Below are 27887 nucleotides of genomic sequence, written 5' to 3' on the forward strand. Positions count from 1 at the left end.
CACCAGTCAGCTGACCTTTAGTCTCTGCCCCCCATGCCGTGAGCTGAATGGGTGGCTGCAAAGGGGCTGAGTGGGCGGCCGCAGGCTCCAGAAACAGCCCAGCTCTGCGGCCACAGGCTCCAGGGACAGCCCTGCTGGGTAGCCGCAAGAAGGCTGGGAGTGATGCGGGCTTCAGGAACAGCTCAGGATTTGGTGACCCCTGGTAAATCGTCATTCGACCCCCAGGTTGAGAACCACTGCTCTATAGCAGTGATGGCAAACCTTGGCACCCCAGATGTTAGAACTTTGTGTACCATGATGCTCAACTACACTGCAGAGTGCATGAGCATCATGGGAAACGTAGTCCCAAAATATCTGGGGTGCCAAGGTTCCGCCATCACTGCTCTATAGTGTGTACTTGTCTCAATCAAAAGCTCTAAGTGTTATTTCTGTCTGCTTCATTCCTCTGCCATTAGCATGATTCACTTCTGACAATTTTTTTTTCCTGACATCAAGAGAAAAAAGGTGACGGCCTGCTGTGTAAAAAGGGGGGGGGGAGGATTGTCCCTTCCTTCCCCTCCCATTCCCTCCCCTCAGCACTCAGAGCTCTCCACTGAACTCTGCAGTGTGTAATTTCAATTCTCCACCCCCTGTTTTGTCACCGCTCACACAATCTTTAACAGATGTAGAGTAGAGAAGACTGAAGATAAACAGGTACAAGTTATGTAGGAGGATTTGTTTAACCTGTGTATCACCTGAGGCCAGTCACTTCGCTGGGTAGGGTACATGTAAGGGTTAATAACCATGTTAATCCTGCCCTATTAAGCGATCCCTGTGACTTGAGAACTTTTTTGGTCTAGGCTGCGGGATTTTGCCCTAAACAAAACTTCAGAAGTGACATTCATGCCGCAAAGCATGGCACACAATTACATTATTAGTGCCACATTTCTCGCATTGCCTTTAGGTTGAAGCAAGCTTGTATTCAATCCTTTTTGGCCCAGATCCACTCGCTTAAAGTGGCTCACAAATGCACGCAGGCAGTGGCCACTTTCACAGCTCTGAGACTAGGACTAAGCTGCTTGAATAATTGGAGAAAAAGATGAATCGCCATTTCATGCTTAATCAGAAGCTTTTTGACGAACATGCAGACAAGCGTGGTAAACTCTTGGCAAATATCTTACGAGATTTGGAAAGCTGATATGACTGTGCACTCTATTCGGGACAAGAGGGGTACTGTGTAGAGCAAAACGGAGGACATAGCTCTGCAATTAAAATGTTACGAAACCCAATATAATCTGCTGTTTAGTTCTGACATGGAACGACTTTCCCAAGCCTATTTATTATCTGATTAACTGGTGCTCTCCAGCAATCTCCAGGTCAGTGGCAGCTGGCTTGAATAAACCAATTACAGGTGAGGAATTTTTTTTGGGCCTGAAGCAGATGAAGCCCAGTAAGAGTCCAGGCATGGATGGCCTTCCGGTGCAATTCTATAAAGGCTTCTCACAGATTTTGATTCCAGTTCCTGTGAGCTTTCAACTCATTCACTCCCCAGCCCCATCTTCTTACTTTAAACAAAAGGTTCACCTTTTTGTATCATGTTACACTCATATTCAGGGTGTAACATGTTACAAATGCACCGGACCTCGCACCCGCCGGATTCCCCCATTTTGCCAGTGACGTGCCGTCGCAGTCTAAATTAAAAAAAAAACAAAAAAACAAAAAACGTCCGTGCGAGGCTCTGACCTTCCAACTGCATCTTTCATTCAGTGTTCTGTGAATGAGGAAAACTACAACTACCGACAGCCTTTGCGGCTGTTGTCCTGTAGTTCTTGATACAAAACCAAAGACATTCCAAGCTCAACTTACTGACCAGCCTGCAACCAACTGTATTATCCTGTCCTAACGGTATGCATTAAAAATAGGGGTTTAGTTTGCACACGTTTGCAAATGCATGGGTATGCCACAGAGCCCCGTCAAGGCACCCCAGTATTCTCTGTATTCCTAACTCAATTTTGAGAGCCCCCCTCCACAGTGGAAGCACATGCATTATAATGCATAGACAGAGGACAGGTGAGCCTGGAGGGAGCCCAACCCTCCTTAAACGCACGGGTGCACTGGGCACACAGCACCATGGCACGAAAGGTGTCCAGTGCATAGTACAACAAATGGCCACCTATAACTGTCCTTTGCAGCAAGGAGATCATGGAAGGGCAACGCTCAACTTAATGACCAGCCTGCAACCATAATGCATACTGTTAGACAGGATAATTCAGTTGGTTGCAGGCTGGTTGGTAAGTTGAGCTTGGAATTTCTTTGTTTTTGTTTCGCATGCATTGCCCTTCCATGTGCTCCTTGCTGCAAAGGCCAGTCTAGAATTTACCAGGGCCCATGCTGAAAAAGTAGACTACTGGGACTCTGTGCTCTGGAGTGATGAGACCTAGATAAATGTTTTTGAAACTGATGGGTTCAAAACTGTATGGCGTTGCAAAGGTGAGTATAAAGAAAAATGCAGTGTCCTTCTGTGGGGCTGCATGAGTGCTGCTGGTTTTGGGGAGCTGCATTTCATTGAATTCACAGATGTACTGCTCTATATTGAAAGAGAAGATGCTACCAACCCTTGGTCTTCCACTTTTCCAACATGACACACATCTAAGACCACTGTTGTATTCCTGAAGAACAGGGTGAAAGTGATTCAGTGGGCCAAGTATGTCTCTTGATCTGAACCCAGTCGAACACCTATGGGGAATTCTGAAGCGATAAATTGAGCATCACTCTCCATCCAGCATCCAGGCTCTAAGGCTCAATTCACACCTATGCAGGATGTGTTTTACAGTGCTTTCTGCATTTTTGCACTTGCAATTTGCTTTATGCAATTTTTTTTTTTGTTTTTTTTTTGCTCAGTTTGTTGGGCAGATTAAAAAACACAAATGCACACTTTTTTGTAGCTTCTTCATTGAAGTGTATTGAACCAAAAAAGCAAAATTAAGCACCGTTTTGCATTTTAAAAAAACAAGCCCCTGACCCTTTCCAAAAACGCAGTGGCTGAAAAAAGCATAGATGTGAACGTGTCTTGTAGGAAGCCATGTTAGATGAACTGTAGTGCATTTCTGCAAAACACCAAAAACGCATAGGTGTGAGCCGAGCCTAAAAGAGGTCATTCTTGAAGAATGTAAAAAGATAATTGTTGCAATATGTCGCCAACATTCCATGCCTAGAAGACTTGGTGCTGTCCTTACAAATCATGGAGGTCATACAAAATACTAGATGTAGTAGTTTTTGTTGTGGGGTGTATTTGTTTAGATTGTAATTAGATTACAAAATTTTCAGTTTTACTCAGTTATATTATTAATCACTTCCCGCCGGCCTATAGCAGATTGACGGCCGGGCGGTGGTTCAGCTATCCTGACTGGGCGTCATATGACGTCCTTCAGGATAACATGCCGCCGCGCGCCCGTGGGAGCACGCATCGTGGCGATCGGTTGTATTGGTGTGTCAGTCTGACACACCGCTCCACCGACCTTGGTAAAGATCCTCTGGCGGAGGCTCTTTACCACGTGATCAGCCGTGTCCAATCACGGCTGATCACGATGTCAATAGGAAAAGCCGTTGATCGGCTTTTCTTCACTCGCGTCTGACAGACGCGAGTAGAGGAGAGCCGATTGGCGGCTCTCCTGACGGGGGGGGGTCTGCGCTGATTGATTATCAGCGCAGCCCCCCTCGGATGCCTGCACTAGATCACCAGGGAAGCGGGCAACGTGGATGGCCAGGTATGTACCCCATGGCCATCCACATGTGCCCAGTCTGTGCCAATCAGTGCCCACAAATGGGCACTGACTGGTACCATTATAAAGCAATGATGCCCAGCAATGCCACCCATAAGTGCCCATCAGTGCCACCTCATCAGTGCCCGTCATTGAAGAAAACCTACTTATTTACAAAAAGGAAACTTTGTTTTTTTTTTTCGAAGTTTTCTGTCTTTTTTTTTATTTGTTGCACAAAAAATAAAAACTGCAGAGGTGATCAAATACCACCAAAATAGAGCTCTATTTGTGGGAACAAAATGATAAAAAAATGTGGGTACAGTGTTGTATGACTGCGCAATTGTCATTCAAATTGCGACAGCGCTGAAAATTGGCTTGGGCAGAAAGATGTCTAAGTGCCTGGTATTGAAGTGGTTAAAGTGGATGTAAACCCTCACATATATCCAGTGAAGTGAACCGCCTCAGATGATACACAGGGATGAAACAAATCTCCCTACATACGTTTTACATGTATATCTGCTGTCTTCAGCGTTATATACTGTTTTTAGAAAGTGCACATGGTGTTAGATTTTTCACTTCCTCATTCAGCAGTATGGTGTTGGATTACACTGAGACAGCTGATTGGAGGAAAGGCACCCCCCCCCCACCCCCTCCAGATAGGCAGATACTTTCAGAGCTGTCCTGTGAAAAGAGCAGCTTTCTGCTAATCTACAGGTGATACTCGTAAAATAAGCATATTGTGCAAAAGTTCATTTATTTCACTAACGCAACTTAAAAGGTGAAACTAATATGAGATAGACTCATTACATGCAAAGCAAGATTGTTCAAGCCGTGATTTGTCATAATTGTGTTGATTATGGCTTACAACTCATGAAAACCCCAAATCCACAATCTCAGAAAATTAGAATATTGTGAAAAGGTGCAATATTCTAGGCTCAAAGTGTCCCCCTCTAATCAGCTAATTAAGCCATAACACCTGCAAAGGGTTCCTGAGCCTTTAAATGATCTCTGTCTGGTTCAGTAGGAATCACAATCATGGGAAAGACTGCTGACCTGACAGTTGTGCAGAAAACCATCATTGACACCCTTCATCAGGAGGGAAAGCCTCAAAAGTTAATTGCAAAAGAAGTTGGATGTTCCCAAAGTGCTGTATCAAAGCAAATTAATAGAAGTTTCCGTGGAAGGGAAAAGTGTGGAAGAAAAATGTGCACAAGCAGCAGGGATGACCGCAGCCTGGAGAGGATTGTCAGGAAAAGACCATTTAAAAGTGTTGGGGACTTTCACAAGGAATGGACTGAGGCTGGAGTCAGTGCATCAAGAGCCACCACACACACGGATCCTGGACATGGGCTTCAAATGCCGTATTCCTCTTGTCAAGCCACTCCTGAACAACAAACAACGTTAGAAGCGTCTTACCTGGGCTAAAGAAAAACAGACCTGGTGTGGTGTTCAGTGTTCCAAAGTCCTTTTTTCTGATGAGCGCAAATTTTGAATCTCATTTTGCGTCTCAAGGACCCAGAGTATGGAGGAAGAATGGAGAGGCACACACTGCAAGATGCTTGCAGCGCAGTGTGACGTTTCCACAGTCTTTGTTGATTTGGGGAGCCATGTCATCTGCTGGTGTTGGTCCACTGTGCTTCATTAAATCCAGGGTCAACGCAGCCATCTACCAGGAGATTTTGGAGCACTTCATGCTTCCTTCCGTAGACAAGCTCTATGGGGATGCTGACTTCATTTTCCAGTAGGACTTGGCACCTGCCCACCCTGCCAAAAGCACCAAAACCTGGTTCATTGGCCGTGGGATTACTGTGCTTGATTGGCCAGCAAACTTACCTGACCTGGACCCCATAGAGAATCTATGGGGCATTGCCAAGAGAAAGATGAGACGTGAGACCGAACAATGCAGAAGAGCTGAAGGCCGCTATTTAAGCATACTGGTCTTCCATAACACCTCAGCAGTGCCACAGGCTGATAGCTTCCATGCCGCATTGAAGCAGTAATTGCTGCAAAAGGGGCCCAAACCAAGTACTGAGTACATATGCATGCTTGATTTATTGATTGCATGTAATATTCTAATTTTCAGAGATTGTGGATTTGGGGTTTTCATGAGCTGTAAGCCATAGTCATCACAATTATGACAACTCATGGCTTGAACTATCTTGAATATCAGTTTCACCTTTTAAGTTGCATTAGTGAAATAAATGAACTTTTGCAAGATATTCTAATTTTTTGAGTATCGCCTGTATTTATAGCACCCTCCCTGACACAAATTCAAACTGGTTTTATCAGTCTTAGTGCTTTGAAGAGAGATGAGAAAACACTGCAGATGTATGTGCCCAGCTCAAATTTCATGAATCTGGTTTACATCCACTTTAACCTTCCTTTCATGTAATGATCTAAACAGATGTTCTATAAAACTCAGTTTTGTCAAAATGTTGGAAATTGTTTTTGTGTTTATTGAGATATTGATTTAAAATATTACTTTTCAAAAGGGGTGTACAGGAAATCCCCAAGTTACGAACACAATAGGGACTGTAGGGTTGTTCGTAAGTTGCAACACTGCATTTATAAGTCCTCATGCACACGGACGTTTTTACAGCTGCTTTTTTGAGCTTTTTTTGCAGCTTAAAAAGGCCTGTCTATGTTAGTCTATGGCTTCATGCCCACCTAGGCGTTTTTGAGCTGCAAGTGGCATAGGCGTTTTTAAGCTGTAAAAAAAACCCAGGACCAGTGGGTTCTGAGAGACGTTTTTCAGCTGTAAAAACGCTCTAACGCTGAAAAACGCTCAAAAACGTCATTCACCAACGTTTTTTAGCGTTTTTGATCCATTGAAAAAAAAAAAAAACGCTCAAAAACGCTAACGCGGAAAAACGCTCAAAAACGCTAAAAACGCTATTGCAAAAACGCTGAAAAACGCTGAAAAAAGTTTAAAAAAATCACTGCAAAGATACTGGCGTTTTCATAACGTTTTTTTAACAGCCTGTGTGCATGAGGGCTAAGGGTAACTTCCGGTCAGAACCCTGCATTCGTAAGTGTAATGTCCGCCTGTGCCGGGCGCTTATGTTATCTGGGGCTCTTCTGGCAATGCAGTACATGTAGTACTGCAGTATGGGATGTGTCCGGAGGTATCTAGGACCAGCGTGGAGCAAAAGTGGCTGGCATTTGAGGCCGTTCGTAACGTGGATGTTCTTAACTCGGGGACTGCCTGTACTCATTTATCTTTAGCACTGTATATGCGTTGCGTTAAAATGCATACATCTTGCATGTTAACGCAGCATTGTAGTGTTATTAGGACACACAGAAAACTTGTGTGTGTGTGTATGTATGTATGTATATATATATATATATATATGTGTGTGTGTGTGTGTGTGTGTATATGTGTATATATATATATATATATATATATATATATATATATATATATATATATATATATATATATATATAAATATAATATTTTGCATAGATTAATGCATCAAGCACTAGTGTGATTTTAGCCGTAACACCTCACAACAATGAGCCTATGACAGCAGAGCACTCGCTCCTTTTGAGAAACTATGTACATCCAAGTGTCCACAACATCATCTGATCTCTTCAGACGCATTCTTTGTGGATGTTGTGTGCTGGTCCTCCCTTGTCCACTCAAACGTGGGAAAAGAGTTGGGAGTCGTGTTGTCAGGGGAGTAGCTGTCACTGTGATACATATGGGTTCCCTGAACGTTACTATCCAAGAACATAACAAATAATATGTGCGTTGGTACAGAACCCCTGCCTTTTTTCCTAATGTTCTTTATTGATGCTGGAGGGGCGAAGGGGGAACGCTACTACATACTTGGTGGCTCTTACGCAACATTTAGTACTTTTGGGTGAACGTACATGATCTAGAACACCTTCAAAATTACAAGCTATCCTCTTGAATTTTCACCTACACAATATTTGATCCATCAGTCCTCGGTTATGGGAGGGGCTTACCATAAGTCTTTTGTCATGCACTTGAATAATGCCGCTCGGATGTACATTGATGTCAGCATTGGATACCATCTCTAAGGGATTGGTTCACCAGATTGAATGAAATGGCAGATTTTATCCTGCACTCCTTTTTGTTCTACATATCTTCACACAGGTTTTTTTGTTGATTGATGGTACTTCTCCTATAATATTGAATCCAGGTGGTTGCGCAGCCAGAGACTTCCTGTGTAAATTTCTTCATATCTGTAGCAGATGACTATTAACACGGGATAACAATTTTATTTTATTGTGTAGCCGAAATTTTATAGAGATTACCTCATATTTTCTATTGTATATTATGCCTTTGGTTCATTGTATGCTCTAGTGCTGTAATTCTTGGGTTCTAAGTTTGCCTTTGCCTACTGTACATTTTTTACTTTATTGTGTTATGTAAAACCTAAATAAAACTTTATGGAACTAATCTATATACAGTACTGTGCAAAAGTTTTAGGCAGGTGTGGAAGATTGCTGTAAATGAAGGATGCTTTCAGAAATAGAAGTGTTTAATAGTTTATTTTTATCATTTAACAAAATGGTAACTAAATGAACAGAAGAGAAATCCAAATCAATATTTAGTGTGACTACCCTTTGACTTCAAACCCCACGTCAATTTTTCTAGGTACACACAGTGCTTGTGCACACGGTTTTGAAGGAATTCGGCGGGTAGTGTTTCCAACATCTTTGATCACTAACCACAAATCTTCTGTGGATGTAGACTGCCTCACATCCTTCTCCTCCATGTAATCCCAGACAGACTCTGTTGAGATCAGGGCTCTGTGAGGGCCAACCATCACTTCCAGGACTCCTTGTTCTTTATGCTGAAGATAGTTCGTAATAACATTGGCTGTAAGTTTGGGGTCGTTGTCCTGCGGCAGAATAAAATGGGGGCCAATCACACGTCTCCCTGATGGTATGGCATAATGGATAATAATCTGCGTCTAATTCTCAGCATTGAGGACACCATTGATCAGGCAGTGTTGAGGACCGTAGACCCAGTGGTCGGCTGAGGAAACGTAATGCAGCGAATGAAGGACACATCATGCTCAACTTCCCTTTGGCATCGGAAGATGTACAGCAGTGCCATCAGCACAGAACTGGCAGAAACCAGGGGAACCAAGGTACACCTATCTGCTGTCCAGAGAAGTCTGGCCAAAAGTGTTCTTCATGGAAAAATTGCAGCCAAAAAGCCATACCGCCAATGTGAAAATGAGGCTAAGCGACTGAACTATGAAAGAAAACCTAGGAACTGGGGTGCAGAAAATTGCAACATGTTCTCCAGACTGAGTCAAAATTTGAAATATTTTGCTGTAGCAGGAGACAGTCTGTTCGAAGGGCTGGAGAGTGACACAATGAGTGGCGGCAGGCAACAGTGAAGCATGGTGGAGGTTCCTTGCAAGTTTGGGACTGCATTTCTGTGTTTGTGCTCTGTATATTTTCATTCAGCTAGTGTACTATGTTTAATTACTATGGGCTGTTGGAATGAAGTTTGTGCTTGCACTAGCTGGGCATAGATTTTGGGCATATACTATCAGTTGCTATCATTTGTCCTACCCAATATCTTGCTATTTATTATTATTATTATTATTATTATTATTATTTTGAAGTGGTTGCATTAATTTTTAGTGATTGACTTTACAAGTTCTACAACTATAATCAATTACCAGTGTTGCAGTTGGATGATTTGAAGTTATTTAAGTATCTTTTAAAGTGGACCTTCACCCCAAACAAATTATTTGTCTCTATCCCCACCCCCCCTCTTACAATTAGAGTAGGCCAGTATTTTTCAACCTTTTTGTAGTGAAGGCACACTTTAGAATTGTGTACAACCCCCGGGCACACCAGTCTGAGGGCTTGTTCACGCAAGGTGTGTTCGAGCCCAATCACTTTTTTTGTGTGTTCTGTTTTTTTTTTTTTTTAGGCTGCGGGCCACCCAGCTTTCCCTTAGCAACTGATGACATCGTCGGTTGGTAGGGACGCAGGCGGGCAGCTTACACAGCTTTCACTTTTACCAGCAAAATACAGATAATATAGAGGGGGAGAGAGAGAGAGGATGTGCTCTCCCTCCTCTCTGTACACAGAACTTAACACAGTAACCCTTTCATGGTCAGATTGTACAGGGCTTTGTGTCATTTTGCCGTGGCACCCTGTTTGAAAAACCCTGATCTAGGCTGGCAAAGTCTAAGGCTGCATTCACGCCTGAGCATATCGTTTTTAGGGTGTTTTTTAGGGCGTTTTTTGTACAGGCGTTTTGAGGTCCAAAGGTCACCAATGTAAAACGCCTGTAATCTGCCTAAAAAGAAGCTTATGTACTTTTGTACTTTTTTTGAGCTTCTGGCTTTTTGCTTCAGGGAACGGAACACTCAGATGTGAACAGGGGCTATTTAAAAGAAGTATGGTATTTCGACCCCCCAACCCCCCCCCCCCCCTTATACTTGCCTAGGTGGATGCAGCATCGGTCCCCCGCCGCCTCTGCACTGAGAACCGAGCCATCGAACACCGCTGATGGCTCGGTTCTTACAGATCCCCGCGCGGAGAGCTGCTGACTGTCAGCAGCCTCTCCTCTCTGCTCCTCCACGCTCAATGGCGTGCTGACCTGTGGAGGGGCAGGGAGAGACCATCTGTCTCTCAGCAGCTGGCTGAGACAGGCATCAGTCCAGGCACCTCGCGGATCCAGACTCCCAGGGGGGGGGGTGGGGGGGTGGGGGGGTGGGGGGGGAAGAAGAGGAGAAGAGTAGCAGAATGTGCTTTGTAGTGTAATTGTAAGTATGCCTATACTGTGTGTGAAAAATGACTTGTTACAATTGCAATATTTTTGGGGGGGAAAAAAAAACGCAAATATTTTATTATGTTTTGAGAAATTTCTATAAAGGGGTAATTTTGGGGGTGTTTTACACTGTCTTGTAGACTCTAAGGGGTGGGCAACCTTTTTGAGCACTTTCTTTAAAAAAAAAAAACTGAGTGCCAGATATATATACATTTGTCAATCATAAAGAACTACTTCAATAATAGTACAAAATAAACATTGAGCTTTCAGAGGTCAATGGTAACTTACAAAAAAGGTGTGCTGTCAGGTAAATACGGTAAGGTTGAAATGAATATGCCGGCTAAGAACTTCTGTGACATCACATCCGAGCTTCGTCCCAATTCCTGCCTCTTCACACCTCAGATCAGCCCCAACTCCTGTATGTTCACACCTCAGGCCAATGTCTGAGCGCAGTCCCCCAGTCAGAACACAATAGCTCAGCTCAGCGGTGGAGATCACTGCACTAACATTGTTAGTGTTAGTATGGTGATCTGTAAGTGTTTGTTTTTTTTTTTTTTTTTTAATTTTGTTAAAGCCCGCTGGGTTGAACGAAAAAAAGTATGTGTGCTTCACATAGGTGTTTTAGTATGAATAGTGGTAGCAAGAATCTGCTGATTCCTGTTGCTGTTTGACACCTGTGAGTAGTAAGCTGCGGCTGCTGAGCCTGTACAGTACACTTTAATGACAGGATGCCAGTGTCTGCAGCTATTTGTGGCTGTTGGCACAGCCAGCATTTACCTTTTGGTGATTGCTGCTGGACATCCACAAAGTGCATTGCAGCTTGCCGCTCACAGCTGTCAAAAATGGCAGCAAGAATCAGCAGATTCCTGCCACTGCCTTTTCATATTGTGGCTAAACTCCCATTTGAATATAGCCTCAAAGGCGTATTTGGGAGATACTGCTTTAGAACAGAGTTTGGAAACGAGCACTTTAGAACCAGAATTTCTAAAGCAGTAGTTACCAAACCCTTTTATAAAGTTGTAGTTTGTATTAAAAGTTTTAATGTAGTAATTGCAAAGCAATACACACAAAGCCAGTTGCAAAGCAATAGTCGCAAGGTTAATTGCAAAGAAGCACTCACAAAGCCAGTTGCGCTTACTGTTTAAGAAATGGCCTTGTACGTGCTGCATTGTACCTGGCTTTGTGAGTGCTGCAAAGCAATACTTGCAAAGCCAGGTACAAAGCAGAAAGTATAACTGGCTTTGCAAAGTGCTACTAGGTTGTAGTTGCAAAGCCATAAAATAGTGTTATGCAAAGCTAACCACTTCATCCACAGCCTCAACTTTTCTTGGTTTTCTTTTTCAACCAGGGTGCTTGGGCACCCTGGTTGAAAAAGGGTATTTTACAATTTTGTACCTCCCAGAACGTGTCCAGTGCCTAGGTTGGAGCGTTTTACTGTCCTCCTATAAATGTTGAAAAGTGATTATCTTGAAAGCCACCTCTGTCCATCATAATTTTTCTTTGTTTTTTGTTTCATTTTAGAACTGGAAAAGAAGGACAACCAAGAGAATACTATACTCTTGACTCCATCTTGTTCTTGCTTAATAATGTTCATCTTTCCCATCCTGTATATGTCAGACGTGCTGCGGTAAGTGCAAAGCCAGTTTTCCATGAGTGTTCATTCCAATATTCACTGTTTTTCTATTCAGTAAAAACATGTTTTAAAAGTGTACTTTTGCATAGGCAGGTTAAATTCTTTTATGTGAAATTGCCCCTGTGATGATCCTTGCTAGTTGCATTGTTGCTTCATCAGTGTTAATAGCTTTGACTTCAGTAGATTGTTCTCTATTCCTGTATAATCGCTTACAATAGGTAAAGGGTTTTGCACAAACCTGAGCTTTGCATAGTTTTATCTAAGTCGCTGATGGGCTACCTGGTTTCTAGGATTTGTTTAGCTCTTATCCAAATAGGCTAAGTAAGGATATGTTTGCACAATATCCTCTCAGAACAAAATCATGTTCTAAAGTGAGTGTAACGTAAGGTGCCTTTCCTGACACAAGGTCAATGGCCTATAGCTTTGCCTTTTTATGGGTTGGGTCCCCGGCAATAATTTTTGGAGTCTGCAAACGTGTTTCTCCCAGAAGGCAGGGGAAGGAGGAGGGCTGTAAATTGTTGTGCGTCGATCTTGCCTAGAAGTGGGAGCAGGTACCTGGTTTTGACAGATATCCGCTCCCCCCCCAAAGAAAGTGCTAAATGTGGGAGGGGGTGCAAACAAGCGGAGCTTCCCCTTTTGGGTGGAGCTCTGCTTTAATTAAATTTTAGGGCACAAAAAGCGCAATATATTACTGAACTTTTTTTTCATAAAATATATAAAAAGATGAGGTTGCGCTTGTTAATAATACAGTAGTAATGCACACATATGTAATGCACACATATGTAATGCACACATATGTAATGTGCAATTTCCTCCCGAACATTTCACAAATGTGCAAAAAAAAAACAAAACACACCATATTTCATTTTAGATAGCCATGTGAATTGACCACTCAAAAAACATGCTAGTGGTTACCGTATTTTCCGGCGTATAAGACGACCTTTTACACTTAAAAAAACTGGCCAAAAAGCAGGGGTCGTCTTATGCGCCAGGTCAGCCCCTCCGATGCCTGCTGGGTGTTCGGTAATACTGTATGTAGCTTCGGCTACATACAGTATATACCGCTGAGTCAAACCTGATAAGGGTTGTATTCAAATGATTACAGAGCCTACTCGGACTGGAGTAACAACCTCTGCCAATTGGCTTTGAGAGTCAGAGAGGCGCGGGCTGATGATGTTACATCCTCTGCCAATCCAAGCAGGCTTTGTATTCATTAATAGAATACATCGCTCGCTGTGATTGGCTCCAGCAAGCAGGAAGAAGGATATGGCGCCAGCTCCAACAAGAAGTGAAGAAATATAAAGCGTCAGAAGCCGTCTTATACGGTAAGTACAGGCAAAAACGGTTAAACTGTAAAATTAGGGGTCGTCTTATATGCACAGTCGCCTTATACACCAGAAAATACGGTACCCTTGCCCTGTGTCTTAGTCAACCCCCCCGCATTCTAATTTACATGGGAAATGCTTACTAGGCATTGTGCTTCTCGTGTATGTGTGCGTGTAATATATATATATATATATATATATATATATATATATATATATATATATATATATATATATTATACATACACACACACACACTGCCTAGCAAGCATTTCCCATGTAATCATATATACATACATCATAAGACTGCAGTGTACTATAACGTTAATTCACATGTATATACAGCAAACCTATTTGTATAAGTTCACTCATTAATCATAGGTAAACAGTCACACTATGGGTGCTGCTACCGACCAGCAGATACTTAGAGTCCAAACTTGCGGTCCTCCAATGCGATGTGGATATGATAGTTCTTCATTTCTTTAACCACTTGCCGTCTGCGGTATAGCCGAATGACGGCCACAGCGCGGACCTGAATTTCCTTTCTACATGCGCCCCCTGCTGTGATCACCGAGTCACTGAGACTCAGGTGATCAGAGTAAGGGGCCGGTCCCTGTCATTGGCTGACAGCTGATCACATGATGTAAAAAAAAAAAGCTCGGTAATCGTTTTTTCACCGGCTTATCTGCAAGGAACATCTGTCCCGAAGAGGCAATTATGCCTCATCTGTACCTGCCAGTGCCACCTATCAATGCCCACCAGTGGTGCCAATCATTGCCACCTATCGGTGTAACCGATCAGTGCCCATTATTGCCACCCATCACTGCCACCTATCGGTGTCCATCAGTGCCGCCTCATCAGCGTACATCAATGAAGAAGAAAAATTACCTATTTGCAAAATTTTATAACGAAATATAAAAAAAAAAAAATTTAAATTTTGGGCTTTTAACAAAAAATAAAAACCGCAGAGGTGATCAAATACCACCAAAAGAAAGATCCATTTGTGGGAAAAAAAATGATAATGTAATTTGGGTACAGTGTAGCATGACTGCGCAATTGTCATTCTAAATGCATCAGCGCTGAAAATTGGTCTGGACAGGAGGGGGGTTTAAGTGCCCAGTAAGCAAGTGGTTAATAAGCTCATTTTCCCCTGGGGCGGTTTGCAGGCGCTAATAATAGTGCCTGCAAACTGACCCGAAAGTGCCGCTGCTTTGTCTCCAGTGTGAAAGCCCCGAGGACTTTCACACTGGAGCGTTGCGCTAGCAGGACGGGAAAAAAGTCCTGCTAGCAGCATCTTCGGAGCGGAGAAGGAGCGGAGTGTATACCGCTCCTTCACCGCTCCTGCCCATTGAAATCAATGGGACAGCGCGGCTATACCGCCGGCAAAGCGCCTCTGCAGAGGTGCTTTGCGGTGGTTTTTAACCCTTTCTTGGCCGCTAGCGGGACAGTTTTACCGACGGTAAAGCGGCGCTTTACCGCTGCCCCCACCCCAGTGTGAAAGGGCCCTAAGGGGTCTTTCAGGACAGCATGAGAGATGGTGACTCCTCCCACTGGACCACAGGAAACACCTTCTTCCTCCAGATCTTTAAAGGGAGGCACCTCCTTACCACACTTCAGTTTTTGTGTTTCTTCCGGCCCGGAGGGAACATCTTTTAGAAGGGGAGCCAGGATCTCTTAGGTGTTCGTGAGAGACGGGGCCTCCTCTCTAAATTTTCTTCCCTCCTTAGAGACCCTTTGTCCTTCTGTCCTACCCAGGTAGTGGCAGCAGTAGTGCTTTGGGTTCCTCTTCTCCCTTTGGTGCTCAGTAAGAGCCAGAGATCCGGTGGTTTGCAAAGTCCCGGTAGGCGGCGGTGCACATGCACCACCCCCATTTTTGTTAGGGCTGATGGGAAGGTCGCATTGGAAGTGACAGAGCGGGTCGCCGGGTCAGCGCCAACGTCATTTCCGGCATAAGACGTAGGGGGGAGGAGGCAGGACAGAAGCTGGCACCTATTTCTGCTTCCGGTCCGATGCAGTGGCACTATGGGAGTCCGGGAAGCAGCGTCTGAAGCCACAAGTGGAACACTGCATATCCGCCATGGAGGAGTCGGCGTCTGCAGCTGTGGGGACAGACATAGGCACCAGCAAGGCTCAGGAGGCAGCGGTTTAAGTCTGCTTTTTCCTTTACCTGTTCTGGTCTCTCTCTCTTTTTACCTTTTCCCCCTAGTGGCACTGGAGGTTTACCTGTTTCTTCCTAGTGTACCTGTGGGGTGGTCCATAAAAGCAGAGACTGGGTCTCGCTAAGGGTCCCCTGGTTTTCTTCCCTTTTTTTTTGTCTTCTCTCACAGGCCAAGAGCTCTGACCCAGGCAAAAAGAGAGGACCTTCACGCAGGGCCAAAATGGGAGAAAATTGGAAGAAAGCCCTATGCAGTACTTGCATCACTTCTTTAGTTAGGGAGGAATCGGCTTCTGTTTGTGATGACTTGGTTGCCTCTGTAAAGAAGGAACTATATGCCACGATTCAGACTTTTCGTGACTCGGTTAATCCGGCTACTAGTCAGCCCTCCACTTCAGAGTCTTCCCAGAGTTCACTTCCTGTCCCAGTGTTGGAAACTCTATCTGAGGGGCCTTCAAACAGCGAAGAACAGTCCCCCGCACCTTCCGTTAAGGACTCGGAAGGGGTGGTTGAGGAGGCTGATGTGACCCCCTCCAAATTTAAGTTATCCCTGGAAGAGGTGGTTGGGCTTCTTGAAGCCATTCATGTTACTCTTGGCTTAAAGCGGGGGTCCACCTATCTATCTATTTTTTTTTTTTTTTTTTTTTTTTTTTTTTTTTTTTTTAGTTCATTCACAAACTTTTCTTCTCAGCATTACATACTCACATATTGTGTGTAATATGTCCGCCTGTGTCAGATTTCGTCAGAAAGAATAACTTATATTATTCACTGCAGGTGGTTTCCATCTTCATTGTGGGCATTTGAAGCCCACAAGCATTTATTTCCTGGATGTGGTGAATGCTGTGCTCCCAGCATTCACCGCTCGTTCCCGCACATGCTCAGTGGCATCTTGGGAAGCCTGAGACTAGCTCCCAGGAGTCTGGGAGAGGCTAGAAACACGCCTACTCCCACGGGAGGAGAACCAGGAAGTGCAAAGAAGAATAGAAAAATAAAAGGTAATTACGGCGATTTAAATTTTTTTAAACGGCATGTCAGCATCTAGGCAAGGAAGAGAATACATACAGATATTGTTCAAAATTTGGGTGGAACTCCGCTTTAAGTGAAGAAAAGAAGGAACTATCTCTTCATGACCACATGTATGCAGGTTTAAGCAAACCTAAGGGTCGGACCGATCCATTTGGTCATTTCTGATGCCATTAAAAAAAGAATGGCAGGATTCGGAGAGAGAACCTTTTTTCTCCATAGCCCGCAAGAGATGTTTCCCTTTTGAGGAATACCCCTCTGCTGTTTAGAACAAGGTGGCCAGGTTGGATGCTGCCTTCTCTCAGGTCTCGAGATCCAACCTGTCCTTTTGAAGACATGGGGGTTCTAAGGGATCCAATGGATAAATGTGTATGGATCTTTTGCTCAAAAGATCACGGCAGTCAGTCATGAGCAATTTAAAGCCAGCTATGGCCACAACATGTGTAGCCAGGAACCTGGAATACTGGATTAACCAGCTGAAGTCTCATATAGTGGCAGATTCACTCAAACAGGAGATTTTGGATTAGTTTTCTACCTTGTCGTCTGCAGTAGCTTATATAACAGATGCTTTGGCTGAAGCAATTAGAATGTCAGCTAGATCAGCAGCCTTGACAAATGCTGTGAAAAGAGCTTAGCTTTATGGCTAAAGACCTGGCCAGGTGACACAGCGTTGCAAAGTAAACTTTGTGGGATTCCCTTTTTCGGGTGATCTTCTTTTTGGCCCTGATCTAGGTAACATTCTAGACAGGACCGCCGATAACAAAAGGTCTTTCCCAGTTAAAAAGAATAAACCAACCTCCAAAATGTCTTTTTCGACCACAAAAAGCTCAGAAGCAGGACAGCAAGTCCCAGGAGAGAAGGAAAGATTTGGTCCACGCGAAAGGAAAGGATGGAATCCTTTTCCGTCCTACACAAGCCGAAAAAACCCCAATGATTCAAGGTGATGGCAGAAGCAGTAGCTCCACTTCGTCTTCAGTGAATCGCAGTGATTCCCTATTTAGACCTGCTATTTTTCCCCCCTCAAGGGAAGAGTTGCAGAGCAACATATATAGAGCACGCAACCATCTGGAGTCTCTGGGGTGGATTCTAAACCTTCAGAAATTCTCCCTAAGCCCGTCTCAAGAGAATCGCTTTCTGGTTATCAAATCAATTCTGTGGATCAAAAAATCCCCCCACCCCCCCTCGAGAAAAAGGACAAGATTCACTACACTGTGTCCAATACTGCAGACCAACCACCAGATAACGATAAGATAGGTTATGTCGGCGTTAGGAGTACTGACTTCAACAATGCCGCCTGTCCAGTGGATGAGACTCCTTTTCAGGTGTCTGAAGACTTTTTTCTCTTGAAGTAATGGGATCACAGTTTGGGATCCCTAGATACGGTGGTGAAGATACCAACTCGGGTGAAGAGGTCACTATGGTGGTCGAAGAGATAAGAGATCCTATCAAGGGGTTTAGATTGGGCCTTTCCAGTCGAAAGAAGACTGACAACCGATGCCAGCTCTTGGGGTTGGGGGCCCATCTAGAGAGGTACTTCTCTCAAGGAAGTTGGTCCAAGGAGGAGTAGACAAGGTCCTCAAACTGGCGAGAGCTCAAGCTTTATCTCTAGCAGCATTTGCTCAGGATCTCCATTTACACCTTGTTCAAATACTAACGGACAATGCCACGGCTGTGGCTTATCTAAACAGATGGGGGCACAAGGAGCAGGTCCTTGCAAGCACTAGCAATGGAAATTCTTCGATGGGCAGAAGAACACTTGCTGTCTGTCAGCAATCCACCTAAAGTGGCCCTGAACAGAGTGGTGGATTTCCTGAGCAGGAATCCCATTCAAGAGGCAGAGTGGTCATGGAATCCAGAAGTCTTCACTATGATTGCCAGAATGTGGGGGCAGCCAGAGGTGGACCTGTTTGCCTCAAAAGAGCATGCACGGGTTCCTCAGTTCTTCTCCCTAAGCAATCTCGACGGGTCACTAGGGACAGACGCGTTGGCGTATCCATGGAGATTTCATCTTTGCTATGCCTCCCCCCCCCCCCCATTCTAGTTAATTCCATTGATATTAAGGAAGATTCAAAGGGAAAGGGTACCAGTCATCTTAATTACGCCTTTTTGGCCAAAAAGGGCCTGGTTCTCAACTGTTCTGGGGGTGGCGACCAAACATTGTTGGTATCTACCTCTCAGGCACGATCTATTAATACAAGGCCCAGTAAATCACCCAGAGGTGGCCAGTCTGGCTCTCACAGCCTGGTATCTGAGGAGCAGCTCCTAAAAAGCAAGGGGTTTTCTTACTGGCTGATTGCAACATTAATATTAAGTAGAAAAAAAGGTAACAAGGGACATGTATACTAAAGTCTGGAACGTCTATAATACATGGTGCAATTCATCTTCCCAAGACCCAGGGAGCCTTGTTTCCATTTGGCGTTTTTACAGGATGGAGCAGATAAGGGACTAGCGGTCAGTACCCTGAAAGTACAGGTTGCTGCACTAGCAGTGTTCTTAGAAAAATCTGTGGCCTCGGAACCACTGGTAATCATTATTATTATTATTATTATTATTATTATTATTATTATTATTATTATTATTCATTTTTTTTTTTTTTCAGAGCTCTTACAAGAGCTAAACCAGCACCGGTCAAAGGTTTCCCTAAATGGGATCTGTCGGTAGTCCTGCAATCCCTAACAAAGAGTCCGTTTTTAAGCCTTTAGAAGAAGCATCTCTCAGATATCTCACTTTTAAGACTGTGTTTCTGATCGCCATTGTTTCTGCACGCAGGATCAGTGAGCTAAACGCTCTGTCAATTAAGGAAGCTTACTTCTCTATATTTCTGGATAGAGTTCTACGAAGGACAGATCCAAAATTCTTACCTAAGGCAGCTTCAATGCAAAATCGTGCTCAAGACATTGTGCTTCCCAACCTTCTGTGCAATCCCAGCGGGGGAGAAGGAGACTTTTTTTTTTCCCCCAGTTGTCTTCCAGGACAGCCCTTGAGAGATGAAAGAGAACGGGAAGGGCTGTGCCATGGCTCTCTGAATGGCTGCTGCTGTATTCCCAGTATTTTACATGCTTGTCTAAATGTTGTGCAGCAAACTTTAAGCGAGCTTCAACATACTTTTTCTTCAGCAATGGAGTCTTGCATGGTGAGCCTGCATACAAGCCATTGCGGTTGAATGCATTACTTATTTTCTTTGAAACAATTGTACCTGCTAATTCCAGGTCTTTCTGAAGCTCTCCACAAGTGGTCCTTGGCTGGAGAGGTGGTGCTTATCATGGGACCGTGGTTGGCGGTCACATGACCGGAAAGCTCCCGATCACAAGATGCAAATGGAAGCTTTCATTATTCATTTTGCCGCCGGTAACTGTGCTATGAGCACGCAGGGCGAATGCCTTCAGCACAGCACTATGGCGCTATTGCACACAATGTGGCCGCTCGGCACCAAGGCCAGGCTGCATATTTGCATATGCTCTGTGACAAGGAGTTAATCTTTTATTCTTGTATTCTTCAATCAACTCTTCCCTGTCTTATAAGCAACTTTTAGAAGCACTGCATCCTGGATTGCTGCAAACTATGTAAAGCCTTTGGAGCGATATCTGGACACCACTCTATGGGGATGGCCTGTTGCTTCAGGCATTGGATTCTGCATGGGCGCTCGCCTCAGCACTTTTTGCACTATGTTAAGTTAGCCACTGGGTGCTATGCAGATCCAGGGTTTTGATCCATCTCCGTAGACCCCAGACCCTGAAGACCACTTTCGGGAGTTATGTCCATTGTTGCAGGCAAAGCCCAGGCCCTGTTTAGAGACCAGTGACATGGGCAGATAAGACAGGGTCACCCTGTATATTTAACTGTTACTGTAGTCTCACTGTGAGTATGAGACAGAATATCTCCATTACTTGCATTACACTTACATTGCGTGTATCCTGAATAGTATGTGTTTTAGACTTTTACACAAGAAACTGGAAATGTGTTTAGAAGGTATTGCTTATGCAATTTAAACTTTTCATGCTTTCTCCTAAAATTCAACCACTAGGAGCTTTGTCTCTAGTGAATGACCAGGTGTTGCATCACAACGCAGGTCACACACTTTACCACCACTTCCGCCTAGAGCTCTTCACGAGGTACTCAGATGCTTCCTTCCACCTTTTTGCTAGGAGGATTTTGCTACAGGATAGTCTCCACCTTGGTTGCTGTATACGCCTTGGACATGCTTACCTCATTTTCACACTGTACTCCGAGTGCCCCATAGAGGAATACCCTCGTTGATATCCATGATGCAAACCAGGTGCAAGGGAACCGCGGCTGTAGTTCAGGGGAACATTTTGTACTGCCGAAGGCCTGAAAAACACTCAGTGTTCAGTGATGGTGTTTCCTTTGCACATGAGCAGGGGACTATTTTTATCATTGGTCTTTGCATCCAATTTTGCTTTCTCAGACCCGCAACAAAACAGTATGAATTGGTGCTCCATAATCATCAGCGATTAAACAAAGTGCATTCACATGTTAAAAACAATAAAAAAAAAAAAAAAAAAAAACATGCTTCAGGTGTGTGAGATTTCAGTGCAAAATAATCCATACAGTGCTTCTCCACCGGCACACAGAACCGCTTACCAGAGCAATAGACCCAATATTCAGAGATCATACAGCGCTTTAGCACAAATGCCTGATGGCTCGATAAGACTATTTCCCCTTTCAAGATGCCAATATCTGCCTTGCTCTTTTGTGTAAATGCTCTAGAACAAGTTATGACGCAACCCTCCAAAATGGTTCTGATTTGTGTCACACAGAATCTATAACCCAACATCTAACCAAATGTCTCTGAATATTAAGCCTGTGTTAGGTGGAATTTACAGGCAAGTCAGAATTCCTTGGTTTCTGCAAGATTGTTTTTAGCTGAACGTATTTAGACTTTATTTTTTAATGGCTATGCTGGTATGCTTCTTTTTTTTTTTTTCCAGACTGAAAACATCCCTGTTGTCAGAAGACCTGATAGAAAGGATCTACTGGCCTACCTAAATGGGGAAACTTGTAAGTAGTAATATTAAGTGATTTAGGTCCTAGAAGTAAAGTCTGACACGGGTTATAACTCTGCCTTTTTTTGTTTTAGATATAATTTTACCTGTGCTTTTTACTAAATTTAATACATTTCTACTTATCTAAGCAGCCTCTGGAAAAATGCCAGTGTGACAATTTACGTTTTTAGGGACAAACAGTTCTTCCTATAACATCCTGACTATGGGGAACATCCAGCTCAGAGCAGAGCAAGTCTCACCTTCTCATATACAGTTGTGCCACAAAGCCTGATTACAATATGCCCCCCAACACCTTGACATGCCTCACCTAGCTTTTTTTTGTGACATTGGTGCAGTAAAGGCTTCTTTTTTGGCAGCCAAATTTTGTTCAAGTATCATCCTATTGTGCTCCACACAGTCTTTTGCCTAAGAAGCCTGTATTTCTCCTGAGGTTACCTGTGGGCTTTTCTTTGTATTGCAAACAATTCTTCTGGCAGTCGTGGCTGCAATTTTTCTTGCTCTACCTCACTGCGGCTTGGTATCAAGAGTTCCCTGAATTTTCTATGTCTTAAGTGAGTGAACAGTACTGACTGGCATATTCAAGGCCTTGCATATCTATTTAAAGTTCCATTACCTTGTTACGCAGGTCTTTTGACTGTTCTTTTCCACTCCCCATGGCCCGGTGCATTCACATGAGAGCTAACAAACTCATTGACTATATATTCCCAGGCAATAATTTCAATTTTAAAAGCCACAGATGTGGGAAATGAACCTTTTTAATTGACATTTTTACTTGTGTGTGTCTGTATCAAGGCCAAACATTCCAGGGTATGTAAGCTTTGATTAGGGCCATTTGGGTGATTTCTGCTATTTAAAAAGGAGACAAAAAACAATGTGATAATGGCTTCATATAATCAATATCCTTAAATAAGACTGTTTTTTTTCATGATCGGTCATATTTTCAATATTGCCAAAATTCACTATTTCTACTGCACTCTCTACTGCAGGGGTCTCCAAAGTACAGCCCGCGGGCTACATCCGGCCCACCAGGCCGTTTCTTCTGGCCCACAGCTGGAGTCCTGGGTCCTCCTGTCAGTTGTGGAACCTGCGCTGCATATTCACCCCCCGGCAATATGCAGCTCAGGTCCCTCAATCCCTCCCGGCATCTCACTTTGTTGGCTGCTGGGATCGTGGGCAGTCAGTGAAGTGCTTTAGTGCAGACCTGTTGCCGCTTCGCTGTTAACCAGTAACCAGTGTGTATTACCAGCGGGAGTCAGGAGGTGCAGCAGGTCTGCACAGCCAGTGTAATGTCAGAGACGTGCTGGTAAAGTACACATGCGGGGGGGGGGGGCTGATGTGAGATGACTACAAATGTGTGGGGGGGGGGCTGATGGCTTTGGGGGCACAAGCATGTGGGGGGGGGGGTTGTGGCTCTGATGGGGACACAAGCATGTGTGGGGGGGGCGCGTGTGGCTCTGATGGGGACACAAACATATTGCAGGGGGGGCTTATGGGGACACAAACGGGGGGGGGGCTGATGTCTCTGGTGGGGGCACAAACATCTTGGGGATGGGGGGTGCTAATGTCTGGAGGGGCTGAAGGCTCTGATGGGGGCACAAAAGTGTGTGTGTGTGTGTGTGTGTGTGTGTGTGTGTGTGTGGGGGGGGGGGGGGGGTGATGGCTCTGATGGGGACACAAATGTGCAGGGAGGCTGAGTGATGGGGACACACAAATGTGGGGGGGGGCCCTCTAACGAGGACACCACTTTTTTGGGGATACCCTGAAGAGTGATGGGGACACAGACGTATGGCGAAGCTGATGAGGACACAGGCATATGGGGACTTTCTATGAATGGCTGAGCGCTGCTAAGGCAGACTATTCACTATTGTGTTCTGGGTATGAGATAGGAAGGTCTTGGCTTGCACCCAGAACACCGTGCTGTCTGGAGCCTCAGCTACATACAGTTTATACAGCACATACTTCACATGTTGGTGAGGGACGTAGTTTGTTTGGGTCAGCTTGGACCAAACAAACTATGTAAAGTTTACCGAGTTTTACAAAAGCTGGAGTTCAGCTTTAAACCTCCTGGGATTTGACCCCTGGCCTCTTCAACGGGACAGACCTGCTGTCTCAAGGACCCCTGTTCCATCTGCATGGCTGTTGAAACCTAGGTCTTGGATAGACAGGATGATCATTGAGTCGTTCCCACCTTACTTAGAGCCAGATAAGCCACTTTTTGAAAGAAATTTTCTATCACACCTAGAAATATATATTTTTTTTTCACCTGGTCTGAACACAGGCTTTTTAATGCTAGAGATTAGTCTACCTCCCATTCAGGGTACTCATTAGGGACAGGTTTCAGCCTTATCCATTCTATTCTGTAAACCTTTTGTATTTGCTTTCCTTTGTTAGAACCTTTTGCATACATAAAGCTAAAGCATTAAACATACACTGTGAGTGGCATATCCACATCTGAATTGTGACCAACATCACTAAAGTCTTTGTTATAGGAAGACCCTAAACATTGTGTTTTAGTGACTTTTGTTAATCGTAAAAGGATGTCCATCTAACGTGAGTTGCAGAAACGTAGTATAAACAAAAGCAATGATGTCTTTTCCATCATAAACGTACTAGTCTCCGGTAAAGGATAAGGAGAATTCGACCCTTGCTTTGTTTTTGTTTTCTAGGTCTGTTGGGGTTGTTGTTTTTGCCTTATTGACCACCCCTGTTTCATTGCTTGCGGCTGTCCCAGGAGCTAGGAATATCCAGCCTGTGTCCTGTGTTGCATGATTACAATAAAAGGATTTTGACTTGCCTGTAAATTCCATATCTTGGAGTACAAGGCAGTGCACAGAACACCCTCCACTCCTTTTCCTATGTTCTGCATTGCTCACTAAAGCAAAACTGGGGACTCATGGAGTGGAGAGGCATTATACAAGCATTTCTAGGGGAGTGTGCCTAGCAAAACTTTTCCCAGTGTCCAATCACCTGAAAGGTACCAGTCTATAAACCAAGAACTATCAATATCCAGCCTGTGTCCTGTACTGCCAAGATATATAAAATTTACAGGTTGGTCATAATTCCCCCCCCCCCCCCCCCTTTTTTTTTTTTTTCTGAGTAGTTCAGACTTTCCAGTTAGATTATCAGCATTTCTTTCACGTTTTAACATAGGTCCATTTATGTCCTTTCATCACTGTGTATTTTTGTAGTCTGTGTTGTGCTAACTCGCAATTCTATTTATCCTTCTCTAGCCACATCTGCCAGTATAGACCGAAGTGCACCCTTGGAAATTGGACTTCAGAGATCCTCGCAAGGTAAATACTCAAACACTTTCTTTGCATCTGCAAATATGTTAAAAAAAAAATTAAATGTTTAAGTATTCATTACATTGCTGTTTCAGCTAAAAGAGCTACAGAAGAAAGTTCAGCTGAAGCAAAGAAACCAAGGATAGAGGTGAGTTTGGGCTTTGCTCTTTGATGACTTAGCTCTTTGTTAACTGTACAGAACAGGTCTTGCTTACCTGGCTGAGTGGCAGTTCTGCTATGCCAAGTTTCCTTTATGATAACAGGTACCGAGAATAAGATTTTACAGTGAACTGTGGCTTTGTAGAATATCAATATCACCGTAAAGAGGACTGGTTGCTAAATGAAAAAAAACAGTTGTTCAGAAGCACCTCATAGTTTTTTGTAGAAAAAACCTCCATCAGGTTTAATATGTTAGCACTTTTGGCTTGTGCTGTGATTGATAATAAAATGCTAGAAAATTCACTCTACATGATTTCAGAAGCATTAGTAGTTAAAGTGGAAGTCCAGCGACCAATCTTTTTTTTTTTTTTTTTTTTTTTTTTTTTTTTGGTTATTGGGTTATTGAGACACTTTGCTAATCCCAAAATAATGCTCAGTTTGGGTGTAATATTTCCGCCTCTGTCTGTTTTCGTACTGAAGAATAACTTTAAAAATGTGATGCTGGCTGTTTCCATCTTGCTTGTGGGCATGTGAAGCCCACAAGCATTGATTTCCTGGATGCGGTGAATGCTGTTCATTTACAGCTTGTTCACAAGCATGATCAGTGTTCCCGCACTGAATCTTGGGAAGCCTGACACTAAGCTCCCAGGAGACATTGCGGCGCCGGGGAAAGGCAATAAACACGCCTACTCCCATGGGAGGAGAGACAGGAAGTACAACAATAAAGTACAATATAAAGGTAATTACAGCGATAAAAAAAAAATTTGTGCGGCATTTGAACATCTATGCAATTAACTGAAGGGGGTAAGATTAAAATTTGACTGGAACCCCGCTTTAAGAAGGTTTTTGAAACTCAATAGTACCCTCTGTCATCTGCTCCTTTTGAAATACCCCCCCCCCCCCCCGGCGCCCCCAATCACCATATCAATGTCCTCTGCTTCTTTGAACCACCCAAATCCCCATCACCATATCCAATGTCCTTTGCTCCATTGACTCTTGACCCCCCCCCCCCCCCCCCAGCAGTGTGATCTGCCTTCTTTACCTCACCCCCCCTTCCCACAGACACATGTACATACAGTAGTAAAAAAAAAACCAGCTTGCTTCTCCTACCTACATTGTACACAGGAGCCCGCACAGCTCTGGACAGGGTGCGGGACCACGAGCTGCCAGCAGTAAATTTCTGTAATACCAAGCTGGTTATTAGTTGCTAGCATTGTCCCATGTTCTGGCAACCAATTATCTGCCAGTTAACGTAAGGCTACTTTCACCCTGAGGCATTTTTCTCAGGCACTTTAGCGCTAAAAATAGTGCCTGAAAAGCACCTGAAAACTGCCTCACCTGCAGCTTTCTCACTGGAGTGGTGTGCTTGCAGGAGGAGAAAAAGTCCTGCAAGCAGCATCCTTGCATCTTCTCCTGCCCAGGACTTCATGTCCCACGAGGCATTGCTCCTCACGGATTCACAAGTTCTTACTAACATGTATGGATGGGGTACTAAGCTGTGTGTTTGCTGCACTGTATTTTCTGATATGTAAACAAATAAGGCATTCTGTATGCAGGCCAACTAATTGTCTGACCAACTAATCGATTTATGAAAATGGTTGACAACTATTTTCATAATTGATTGTAATCGATTGGCAATTAGTTGTTTCAGCCCTAATTGTCCGGTGTTCATCTTTACAATTTCTCTGTAAAGGTGAACTAAAACTTTAAAGATCACGTTTTGGCTTTAGCTGTTCATTTTCTGTTCAAGGGGTACCTTACAACTTCCCTGATCAGCCCCGGTGTAGCTGTGGAATCTTAATCTGGCCTTTAATCTGGTTTTGTTGGTTCTTCAGGAGCCTCTTTACGCCCTTTCAGGAGATTCCCCTGGTTGACTTGAGTCATAGGGTGGCCTTTCTTGTAGCTATCACTTCTTCTGCAAGACGTGTCTCAGTACTGGTGGCTCTGCATTGTAAAAGCTTTGGAACTTGTGTTCTACATATGGACAAGGTGGTTTTGATACCTAAGACTTCCTTTTCTCAGAAGGTGTTCTCCTCCTTTGCTTGAATCTGGACAATGGTGTTGATTTACTAAAGGCAAATCCACTTTGCTCTACAAGTGCACTGGGAAGTGCACTTGTAAGTGCAATCGCTGTAGATCTAAGGGGAAGCTCTGCTGATTTTATCCAATCATGTGCAGGCAAAAAGGCTGTTTTTTATTTTCCTTGCATGTCCCCCTTAAATCTACAACGACTGCACTTCCAAGTGCACTTGTAGTGCAAAGTGGGTTTACCTTTAGTAAATACAGTGGGGCAAAAAAGTATTTAGTCAGTTACCAATTGTGCAAGTTCTCCCACTTAAAACGATGAGAGAGGCCTGTAATTGTCATCATAAGTATACCTGAACTGTGAGAGACAAAATGTGGAAACAAATCCAGACAATCACATTGTCTGATTTTTGAAAGAATTTATTTCCACAACCTCAAACAGTCACACTCCAAACTCCACTATGGTGAAGACCAAAGAGCTGTCGAAGGACGCCAGAAACAAAATTGTAGACCTGCACAGACTGGGAAGACTGAATCTGCAATAGGCAAGCAGCTTGGTGTGAAGAAATCAACTGTGGGAGCAATACTTAGAAAATGGAAGACATACAAGACCACTGATAATCTCCCTTGATCTGGGGCTCCACACAAGATCTCACCCCGTGGGGTCAAAATGATCACAAGAATGGTGAGCAAAAATCCCAGAACCACACGGGGGGACCTAGTGAATGACCTGCAGAGAGCTGGGAC

At 43.9% G+C, this 27887-nt stretch overlaps 1 protein-coding gene across 2 annotated transcripts in view; it reads left to right on the forward strand.

Moving 5' to 3' along the window:
- CDC73 (cell division cycle 73) overlaps positions 1–27887 on the forward strand; it is a 247593-nt gene that overhangs the window by 29023 nt on the left and 190683 nt on the right. For both annotated transcript variants that reach the window (XM_073592885.1, XM_073592886.1), the window contains exons 2-5: positions 12034–12139; positions 21598–21667; positions 24903–24965; positions 25052–25104. In XM_073592885.1, the coding sequence (XP_073448986.1) occupies positions 12034–12139; positions 21598–21667; positions 24903–24965; positions 25052–25104 (292 nt within the window). The remainder of the gene's footprint in view (positions 1–12033; positions 12140–21597; positions 21668–24902; positions 24966–25051; positions 25105–27887) is intronic.

Source organism: Aquarana catesbeiana, linkage group LG07 (assembly GCF_042186555.1).
Source record: "Aquarana catesbeiana isolate 2022-GZ linkage group LG07, ASM4218655v1, whole genome shotgun sequence".
NCBI classification, from domain to species: domain Eukaryota; kingdom Metazoa; phylum Chordata; class Amphibia; order Anura; family Ranidae; genus Aquarana; species Aquarana catesbeiana.